We start from the raw sequence: 10,564 nt of genomic DNA on the forward strand, positions 1-10,564 counted from the left end.
GTGTGGAGAGCGAACCTGGAAGTACCAGGACTCTCTCCCACCTTTACCTGTACCTCCTCTCAAGAACACACTGGACAGTACTAGAGTCAGGTATAATTATACAATTTTCAAGACTTTATATCCGTACACAAAATAAAGCGCTTACCAACAAGCTTTCGATCAGTCCTCTGATCCTTCTCAAGTTGTAATGACCCAAAACCTAAGTCGCACTTCCGGAACGGAAGTGTGACGTCAGTAAAGGGTCAAAGGTACTTGACCGGTATGGTTATCTGGTATTGAGATGACCGAGGAGCAGCACCGTGTGAACTTTACCAGTTTACTTAGTAATATACATTGCTATTAGCGCACGCTTGCTTATTCAATACAAGACTATCATAACATTAACAGACACTGATAAAACCGTGCGTACAAGACAGCTATGTAAGCGAACAAAAATTGTCAATCTGTTGATAACTACACTGATAAATACACAATAACAATGCTGATATATTTTTTTGCGTAACCAGTGAAACCGTTTGTAACGGCCGAGGAATACAAACAAACAGAGGCGTTGGTGAGAGAGTTTGAAGAAGGGGTCGGCCAATCGCTGCATCAACAATTACTGGAGAGGGCAAAGGTTAAGAGGAATTGGGTACGTAAGATAACGGATGCGACGCTTAGTCTGAAATATGGGCCATCAACCAAAAAAAGGACTGCACGTTTTTAAAACGTTATTTTGTACAAAATGTAAATTACTTATTGATATAGAAGATGTTAGTTTAGTTGGACTTTTAATCAATGTGACATACATGTACATGATCGTTTGCTATGTTCCTAGTAATTAACCTTTTGCTTTTAACCTACAATCTTTGGTGAAATTTCGACTTCCCTGTATAAAAAATGTAGAAATTATCAATGTACATACATGTCAATGTATTAGCTAGCTTTGCCTTCAAGAGGTGTATACCGTGTCTTACAGTGTATAAAACTACAGGCGGCATACCCCTAAAACTGGACAAAACAAGATCGTATTTTCCCAGCAATGATATAACCTAGAAACCATGTAAAGCGTCTTTGAATATTTTTTTCTGTATCGTAATGTCCTCAGCTTGAAGACTGGTGGGTGGATGTGATGTACCTTCAGTCAAGGCACTCCCTCCCCCTTTCTTCCAACATCGTCGGGATGGTGCCCGTCATGGACCACATGTGGCCTGCAGGGGTGAAACCGGCAGACAGGATTCCGCTGTTCCTCTGGGCATCTCTCTGTCTGTGGAAACTCCTTAGGAAGTAAGTCTACGAGAATTCTTTTCCGAACTAGAGTTCGGCGACCTCATACCTCCATGAAACACTCAAGCTTCTGTAAATTTTATGCAACAGACTTGCACATTTTCATGATTCATGCATGGTGATGTTCATCATTGACTTACATACACATGTCAAGTATTAAATTCCCACCATTAATCATTGAGCAAATATCATTGCAATTTTCACACATACTATGCAAATCAGTTCCTAATCAGCATATTTGGCATCTGCTTATGTTCCATCCATCATAATGTACATTTGCTAGATTCATTGAAGTCAAGTTATTAAAATATTGGAATTATACAATTTCCTCATTAATTATGCAAATATTGTCCTCATTTGCATAAAATGTATATCATTATGAACATCTTTGCCTAAGCTACCTGCATGCCTAAAATGATGGCAATCCATCATTCCTCTCTGCAGATATCAGGAATGCCTTGACAAAAATTTCACTGCAGTTCCAAAATTAGATGTTAGGGGGCTGAAACTAAGGCCCACTATGTCATGACGCTGAAAGCTGTCTACCACCCAATTGTCAAGACTATATCATTTCCGGGACAGGAGATACATTGAAAAAACAGTCGGTTTGCAAGCAAAACAATAGCAATTAAACAATGTCAATGGACTGCTAATTTCCTGATCTTTTATTACTTCTTAGCACAATAGATACCATAAATTATCCAGCGGCCTCTGCCCCAGTTAGGGCCGTCCAAAACAAGATAAAGCCATCATTCGACGGGCGGACACCTCCCGTGTTCCATAGCCGCGGTCGCTTACCACATTTCGAACATGACCTTCTAAACCTGCGACTATTGGTTCCACAGAACATAGTTCTAAAGTTCTATGGTGGCTCGAAAGTTCGATTTTGTGTAAAGATTGCCAGTTTTTCACCCTTTTTTGTCCCATTAAATCATTTTTTATATCTTTTTGGGACCAAATGACCAAGGTGCAGTGATATTCATATATTATGTTTGCAGAATAAATAACGTTGTTAGAAGCTGAGCAAAAACAGTATGTTCCCTTCTGTGAAGGTAACATAACAATAGGTTCCCTTTTGTGAAGATAACATAATTATTATGTTTTCGTATTCTAGAGAGCAGATACCAGTTGACAAGACTGTGCTGACAGGACGGCCGTTCTGCATGGACCAGTTTCGTAACATGTTCTCGGCTCACAGGATTTCCTGGTGTGACCATGGACAAGATTGTCAGTCATTTCACGACAGGTATGCTCATTTTGACACCGTTAAAGGGACCCAGAGCGATTTTTAGAGCATCAAAATTTGAAAAATTCTGGATGAGACGAATCGGTACGATATTGACATTTAAGTTACTTCACCATACTAGCGGTATAGCACATTTGTATCATTATTTCGTACTATCAGCGTTTAAATAACGCACAAACATGCCGCAAACGGACCCCTTTCATTTATTGGGTACTTCATTAAATTAAACAGGATCGAGCCACTAACGGTTTCCCGTCGGTAATTTTCGAACGCGTGAGGTCACCGAGGGAATTCAATCTGATTCGCGCGTTCGCAAATCGAAACCTGATTCGAACAAGTGACGATATCTCCAGAAGCGTTCGGGACTCATCGGTCATGTTCGCGTGCGTTCCAAAATTTTGAAATGATGGATGCCCCAGCGGCGCGGGCAGCGCTCAGATTTTCAATAAGATCTCATCACCCAACGACATCTCATATTTGCTCAATGAGGGTTGATATAGTGTTATTTGAACTTACCGTGTGTAAAAATAACTTAAAATGAATTTGAAAAAAAAAAGTGCCTTTAAGATCCAATGATACTTGACGACTTTGTTTTGGGATAAAGATACTTTTTTTGCAAAGTTTTGCACCGATTCGCGAAATCTAGTAAGATACTGCAGTCGTGAATAATTAACCCTATCCAGACTTGGTTTTTTTTGGCATTCCCTGGACTGCGGGGGGGAGGGGACTCATTCGGCCCCCCTTCGTATTTTCAAAACGGGTTACAGTGCGATCACAAAGTATCCTTATTGCAGGGTGTTATATGCTCGTCGATTTTTATAATTCCTGAAATTTCACATCATTATGACGTAATATGACGTAATAATGACGTCTTTAATTGATTTTTTGGGGCTAAAACGGGGAATTCCCATGATACCGAAATGTTTCATACAAAAAACTACCATTAAAGGTTTCTTATCAATATTTCAGTATTATGAGACTTCTGTTGTCAAAAGCCGACGCAACGACGTCAAAATGACGTCAAAAAATGTCATCCGTAGATTACCTATCTTGGATCATCAACCTTAAATGTTTTAAGACACATTTTTCCAACATTTAACACTAAAACCCCATGAAAATGTTGTATGTAAAAAAATACCAAGTAGTTATCAAATCCGTGTGATAGCTGGTTATACTTTTCATCATGATGTTGTCTGCCATCTTGAATTTTGACCAATTACGTCATCTCATTAGCCTAATTTATGATTATTTAATTACAAATGTTCAACTAAGATGTGTTAGATATTAAAGAAAATCTTAAAATCCCATTGCTTAAACCAAAGTTAATGATTTTTTTTTAAATTTGCCTTTCAGCAACCCGTTGCCATGGCAACACGAAAATTTTAAACTGACTCTATTTTTCGTACATTGTTGCCAACAATATTCTAGGAAAAGTCACCAGGTTTGGTTGTTCTAGCACTAGCCGTTTGGGAGCTATACGACGTCAAAATTAGAGGCTAGAGGCCTGCCCCTTCTAGCTCCTGTAATTCTTAACGACTTACCATATAACCGCCAAATTTTAGAGAATGATGTAGGCTTAATAACTAATAAGACGTAATGGTGACGTAATCAAATTGACTATATTGGCTGAAACCGTAAAAAAAGGGGATACCAAGAAAAATGCAAGGTATGCTACAAAAATGTAACGGTAAGTGCAGATGACAGAATGACAATGTATGTTATGACTTGTGTTGCCAATAGCAGTATGGTTGACGTCAAAATGACGCCATAAAATGACGTACATATCAAAGATACGGGTGGAGCTCAGCCATGATATATCCACCACATTGCAGATTGAATTTTCTTACGGCAAATAATCACTAAAAAAAAATGGAAATAAGCTAGTAATTCTTGTTCTGGTCATAGGGTCGGCCATCTTGGATTTTGGCCGATTACGCCACCAAATTAGAATAATTCGTTCATATTTGATTATGAAAGATACTCTGTATATAACAAGACATTTTATTTATGTAAGGATATAGCAGTGATATCCCCAAATAAAGATGAAAATACATTGTTGGAAATGAAACTAGCGATTTTCAATACCTGTCAACAAACGAAAAAAATTGAAAATTTTCCAAACTCCATGAAATTGTTGCCAACTATATTTTAAGAAAACTCACGAAATTTGGTGTCAGTAGCCATTCTGACGTTATATGATATGAAAGTTGGCGCCAGCCTCAAAGACCCCCCTCCCCCGCCTAAATAGCTCCCACCCCCGCCTAACGATGGAGTGCGCTTACCTCTGTAAAGCATTTTTACATGCTGACCCTTTACACAGTGCTATTGCAATTGTTTGCCAGCTGTAGCGACAATGTGTATTGTATATATCTAAGCAGTGTAATGCGAGATTCTCTTCGCTGATTTTGCACAGAATCAGAAGGCCCATCACCCACCCACATCACCGTGCTGTGCAAGGGTCGTGCGTTCAAGATGGAGGTCATCGATCAAGAGGGAGAACCTCTAACTCCTGCGGAACTTAAAATGTGATTATCGTTGAATTAAAAACTAAGGATTGCGTTTAATCCTAAACTTCTAAAGCTCAAAAGCTCAACCCAAGTTACTTAATACAAAAATTACGTATGGAACTTTTGAAAAGCAAGTTTTGAAAACGACCAGACATTTCAGAACTTCATTGAACGAAAACTATTTTGTTCTGGTACTGATAAATCTATAGACCATCCGACGCATTAATTTCGGTCTTGATTATCGCGCAGCAAGGTTACCTCAGGTTAACTAATTATAGATTTCGATTGGTACGAATTTTCTCATTTTCCTCTTTTCCAGACAACTTCAAGCCGTCAAAAAACACTGTGAAAAGGTCGGTGAGGGACCTAACATCGCTGTGCTAACTGCGGGAAACAGGACAGAATGGGCAAAGGTATGTAAAGTGGTAGAACGTCCATGTTTGTGAGAATGTTTACAAAAATCAAAGTATGTCATATGAAACAAATCTACAAAGTTGCGTATCAATAAGAAAGGCAGCAGACTTTATTTTTTGGAAGTCTTAATGGTTGTCGGCGTTCAAAAGGAGGACTAAAGCATAATCATTTTGCTGACACAGACTAGAGAGAAAATGGTGGAGATGGACCCAGTCAATGCTCGTAACCTGTCCGTCATTGAGAAGAGTATCGTAGTCTTGGCGTTTGACGATGCCATGCCAAAGGACATGGGGGAGGTAAGTGGCGTTGGTTTAAGCGTACATCTTAGGGCACCTGTGCTAACACATGTAGCTTTTAGCAAAACGTTTTTGCTTTTAAGAGATTTTAAAATTCTATCTGGACTGGTATTGTTTAGTTTGCAGAGTCAGAACAACGTGACATTATAGTGCATTTTACCCTGTCCAGGTCCTTCACCAGGCTTTGGTAGGGAGTTGCAAGAACAGATGGTTTGACCATATCCACACTGAGGTGTTCTTCAAGAACGGTTTGTTCGCTAGCCACATCGAGGTATGTTTTTGTTTACATACATAATGTATATACTTACATTGGAACAGATCTTGCCTATTATACGCATTGTTCAACAATTGTCGTTAACCAAAATAATTTCAATATTCGCCAAATATCAATTACGCAAGCAACTGGATATGATTTTGGAAACAGTCAGACATTTCAGATAGCATCCGTTATCTTATTCAGTGACACTGTCATTTCAATATTCTTTGCACAAATAAGTATGTCGCATAACGGTTTCCCAACGTCTTTATACTCCTGTGGACAAGATCTTTATTTCTTAAGTTCTCTAAGGCTTAACGTTTATATTCCGAACGAACGACAAAGAACTACAATCACCAAACTGCGAATCAGCTGCCACAAACTCCGTGTTGAATCAGGGAGGCACAACCGCACACCTCTGGAGCAAAAAATCTGTCAGTTCTGTAACCTGAACAAGGTCGAAGATGAAGCCCACTTTTTATTAGATTGTAGTTTATATGGTAATAATAGAAGTATTCTTTTTAGCTATATTATAGGAAAGTTCCCTCGCTTTGAATCTTTGTCTATTGTTGAAAAATTCATTTTTTTAGGTTTGATCGAACGACATTATACAAACACATCTCAAGCTACATATCTAACATAACTGAGAAACGAAAAGAAGCCGAACAAATGTATTAGGCTAGTTTTACAATCCATGTTTTAGAAACCATGTGTACTGCATTACTACCTTTTGTATCTATATGCCTGTACTTAGCCCGATAGGGCATGAATGTGCAATAAAGGCTATTATTGATTATTGATTATATTTTCAGCATACTCCAGCGGATGGCATGGTTGGTACCTATTTTGGAAACTTCCTTTTTGCTCAGACACAGAGGAGTGGACCGATTCAAAAGGTAACATACTTCCAATTTTTCATTAATTATTATTCTGTTAACACCACCTGTAGGGTATATCGGATGCCCAAATTTACTTCGTTCGTTTGTACTGTGTACAGTAGCACTAAATGTGCCATATCATCGTTTTATGAACACGGCTGTGGTTGTGGAGTAAGAAATTACACTGTTAATATATTTGTATGCTTGTGCCTTTTTTGGACTAGAAAGTGCTAAATCCGGCCGTTAGAGCCGATTTTCGTGGAGGTGGAGTTGATAATATATCTTTGAATTTTACATCTCATCGCCATATATACACTGTATTAGTAACCATCAAAGATATTTACAAAAATGATATCAAAGTGAGGAAGATACAAAAGGCACTAACACGACAGAACAGTTCTTTGTAGCACATTGTTCGATAGTCCTTCTGCTACGTCATTACTGATGGCAGTACTGCAGTGGTGTTGAGGGCGATACAAGCTCACCCACGTGTGGTGGGACCGTATTCTTCTCACTTGTTGATCTGCTGAAGTGGACAGAAGAATTAACAAAGCGTTGGCGGGTACTTTTTTGTTGTACAACAAAGAATTGTATAATCCATTTCACTTGTGTATTCTTCGCTGTTGTGACATCGTTACTTAACTTTCACAGTACCAGGTTCCCGACAGGCCCGTTTCGGAACCAGACGAATTGACTTTCACCATAGATGACGAGATACGTGATGCAATAATTCACACTGAGGAAACATTCAGCCAACAGGTAGATCAGTACTCCTATCAGCAACTTCAAACTGCAAACCAATACCTTGCAGTTTAGTTGCAAAAGTACTATAGACCCAGGGCTCTAGCCAGCGTCCGTTTTTCCTCAAATGACGGAAATTTGCTGCATGTGACGGAAAGATTTTAATACCAATCCGTCAACCTTGATGGGCAAAAATCCTCGGTGGAAGCTACAGGAGGCTTGGGGACGCCGTCCACGGCCGTAAAAGCCACGAACTGTTTGCTTTGCTATTGTTATGATTGTTGACAATGTGTGTCGGTGCCCTTTCGCATACGATAATCTCATGGAAAACATGTTTTTCAAGGCCTGAGTTCAGTCCACCTAACTCTTGGAATAGTGCATTCTACGAACTTTGATAGGAACTTTGACAATCTTGAAAAACATTATAGACTATATTCTATCAGTGATTTATACTATGTGCAGGTTCTAATCTCATATGTTCGACCCAGGCTTCGGACTTGGAACTAATCTGCCCCAGCTTCACGGACTATGGGAAGAAGTTCATCCGTAGTTTTAAGCTCCACCCTGAGGCCTATATGCAGGCTGCACTACAGCTAGCCTACTTCAGGATGCACGGAATGTAAGTACAACAATCACAGACTGACACGGCGTCATTGTAGCCTGGATACCATACCCCAACCTCAAATATCTTTCGTGTTGGGGTCTGGCAGGATGGCTGTAAAAAGTATCTCGAAGGCCCTTGATCAGAGGGAGGAGAACCTAGGATTGATGACCACTCACACCACAGGTAGCCAGCTACAACACACCACAGTTGGTCAGCAGGCTGTCACAGTAGCAAATCAGGTGCTTAGTGGTCACTGTTATGGATTTTAAAAATACAGTTGAGGGTCTTTAACCAATAATGGTAGGGGTGTAATTACCTCCTGCTGATATTGCTGCTGTTCTATTGGTGGAGTTTTTTCCCACTATAAGGAGCAAAATTGAGAAGCCGGCCTATGTCATCCGGCCAGACCCCTGCACGATAGATACTTGAGATCGAGCTGGGGTTTGGTAACCAGGCTAGCGTCATTGTTAAAACAAGGTCAGTATGTCCGAATATATCTAAATCATGGTGACCTTAGGTGCGAAGTTAACTATTCACTAGTAACGTTTGGGGTTTTGCCATACTTTTGCCTTCCCAAATCATGACGTCAGACCAGCGCCCACGCACCAGCCGGCGACGCTGCGGCAGTACTACCACGGCCGGACCGAGACCGCAGAATCCGTTTCCTGCAATGGCTGAAACCCTGGTGTAAGGCCATGATTGACAACACGGTACCGGTATGCAGCTGTTGATTATTCGATTAAGTACACGTGCATTGCTTATTAAACGAATTCTGGTGGTTAAAGTCATGTTCCAAAATGAAAAAAATAAATAAATAAAAAAGTTTTTTCGTCCAAAATATTGTCTTTTTACACTAACCCGAAGTTATTCTTGGAAAGAAATATATCCGTCAACACCCTTCATATGATACCATAATGTTTCTTTTCTTCTCTTGTTAGATTAAGGAGAAGAAAGAACTAATGATGGTGGCGTTGAAGAAGCATATACAACTTACGGAGGAGGCAAAAAACATGCTGGGTAATCGTACTTTTTCTGACGTATACATTTTTAGTGAATCGCCATATAGGCATACAGTAGTAAAATACGCCGCTTTTGTTGACTTCTTGATAGACATCGTGCCATAGCAATAATTTTAATTGATTAAAAAACTTTAATGTACTTTATATATAGATATTGTAGTGAGGGTAGCAAAAGTGTTCTTAATTTTTTTGTTTTCTTCAGGCTGTGACCGTCACCTGCTTGGTCTTCGAGTTATATCTCAAAGTGCAGGAATCCCTCTTCCTTCAATCTTCAGTGATGCTGCCTACACAAACAGGTAAGCAGAAAGTTCTCCAATCCCGGGCGTCATTAGGCCATTTTTAAAACATCTTCTAAAAGGTCAGACTTTGAGACAGTAAATGGCAAACAATTCAGTACGTACGTACGACAGACGTAAAACGTCGAATAAGATCTAGATACACTTACTGTTTTCTAGCCATTTATATTTCTTTACAATTTTGACATTCTCTCTTCCAAACTTCTGTGGCGAATGTTTTGCAATATGGAATTACCTCACACAGATGAGCTTTCATTCGGATATTTTCTAGTCTGCTAGGAGGTAGTAACCTGGCTCATAAATTTTCAATGCATCGTATACAACATCCAACCAGACAGGTTTGCTATCATTCTGTGTATTACGTACTTCAATTCCTGCACTCATAATGAAAATTGGAAACCTGATATCAAGGATAACTAAACCTTTTCTAGTTTGCTGTGAGGTAGTAAAATTGCTCATAACTTTTCCATTATCTAGGACCAGCTATGTTGTTTCTTATCATAGCTAGCTGGTTGCAATATGTTGTTGGGCGAAATGATAATTTTCAGTATTTCATATGATTTTTGAAGAAATGTTTTTCCCTTTACTTGTAGGTTGACCTACAGTGTGAGTGCCTGGAAGAGTTGTAAGGAGACCAGTGCTGAGGACATGTCGGCCAGTGTACAGAAGTCACTCAGGGACATGCGCCAACTTCTCACTTCTCACTTATGACGTCATCAGGCACTCTTTACTGAGAATTATCATATAGCCAGGCGGCGCGGACCAATCAGAAGGCCCCGTTCCACGTTGGTTATGACGCCGTAACGCAAAGATTCCGGCCAGGCCTGTGTGTATCCCCCTTCTGATTGGTCCGAATGAATCGACACCGGCACCAGTGTCGATTCATTCGGACCAATCAGAAGGAGCAATACACACGAGAAAGTAGGGCATATGCCGGCACTGCCCCATATAAAGGAGCGAAACATATGCCAGAGCTAGAGGCAATAACTCACTGCAAGGGGAGAATGGCTCCTTCTGTTCAGATTGATAATGAGTTTTGTT

At 39.8% G+C, this 10,564-nt stretch overlaps 1 protein-coding gene and 1 long non-coding RNA gene across 2 annotated transcripts; both read left to right on the forward strand.

The window, feature by feature from the left end:
* The first annotated feature begins 394 nt into the window (after positions 1-394).
* On the forward strand, positions 395-2,516 carry LOC118431919. Its single transcript, XR_004833021.1, has 3 exons — positions 395-631; positions 1,088-1,266; positions 2,381-2,516. It is a non-coding gene; the product is annotated as an uncharacterized LOC118431919 (long non-coding RNA).
* A 2,404-nt stretch (positions 2,517-4,920) lies between these two features.
* On the forward strand, positions 4,921-8,471 carry LOC118410185 (peroxisomal carnitine O-octanoyltransferase-like). The gene is made up of 7 exons (XM_035811727.1): positions 4,921-5,037; positions 5,339-5,432; positions 5,616-5,729; positions 5,899-6,000; positions 6,798-6,881; positions 7,515-7,622; positions 8,093-8,471. The coding sequence occupies exons 1-7, from the start codon at positions 4,985-4,987 to the stop codon at positions 8,225-8,227; spliced, it is 690 nt and encodes a 229-aa protein (XP_035667620.1). The 5' UTR covers positions 4,921-4,984; the 3' UTR covers positions 8,228-8,471.
* Positions 8,472-10,564: the final 2,093 nt, after the last annotated feature.

This window comes from Branchiostoma floridae, chromosome 2 (genome assembly GCF_000003815.2).
Source record: "Branchiostoma floridae strain S238N-H82 chromosome 2, Bfl_VNyyK, whole genome shotgun sequence".
Taxonomy (NCBI): domain Eukaryota; kingdom Metazoa; phylum Chordata; class Leptocardii; order Amphioxiformes; family Branchiostomatidae; genus Branchiostoma; species Branchiostoma floridae.

What these genes read in the sequence shown, in the direction of transcription:
- LOC118410185 (XM_035811727.1), top strand. Translation starts at nt 4,985, where the DNA reads ATGGAGGTCATCGATCAAGAGGGAGAACCTCTAACTCCTGCGGAACTT. An exon ending in TGTTCGCTAGCCACATCGAG is followed by an intron (nt 6,001 to 6,797) that starts GTATGTTTTTGT and finishes TTATATTTTCAG; the next exon opens with CATACTCCAGCGGATGGCAT. An exon ending in GGAGTGGACCGATTCAAAAG is followed by an intron (nt 6,882 to 7,514) that starts GTAACATACTTC and finishes TAACTTTCACAG; the next exon opens with TACCAGGTTCCCGACAGGCC.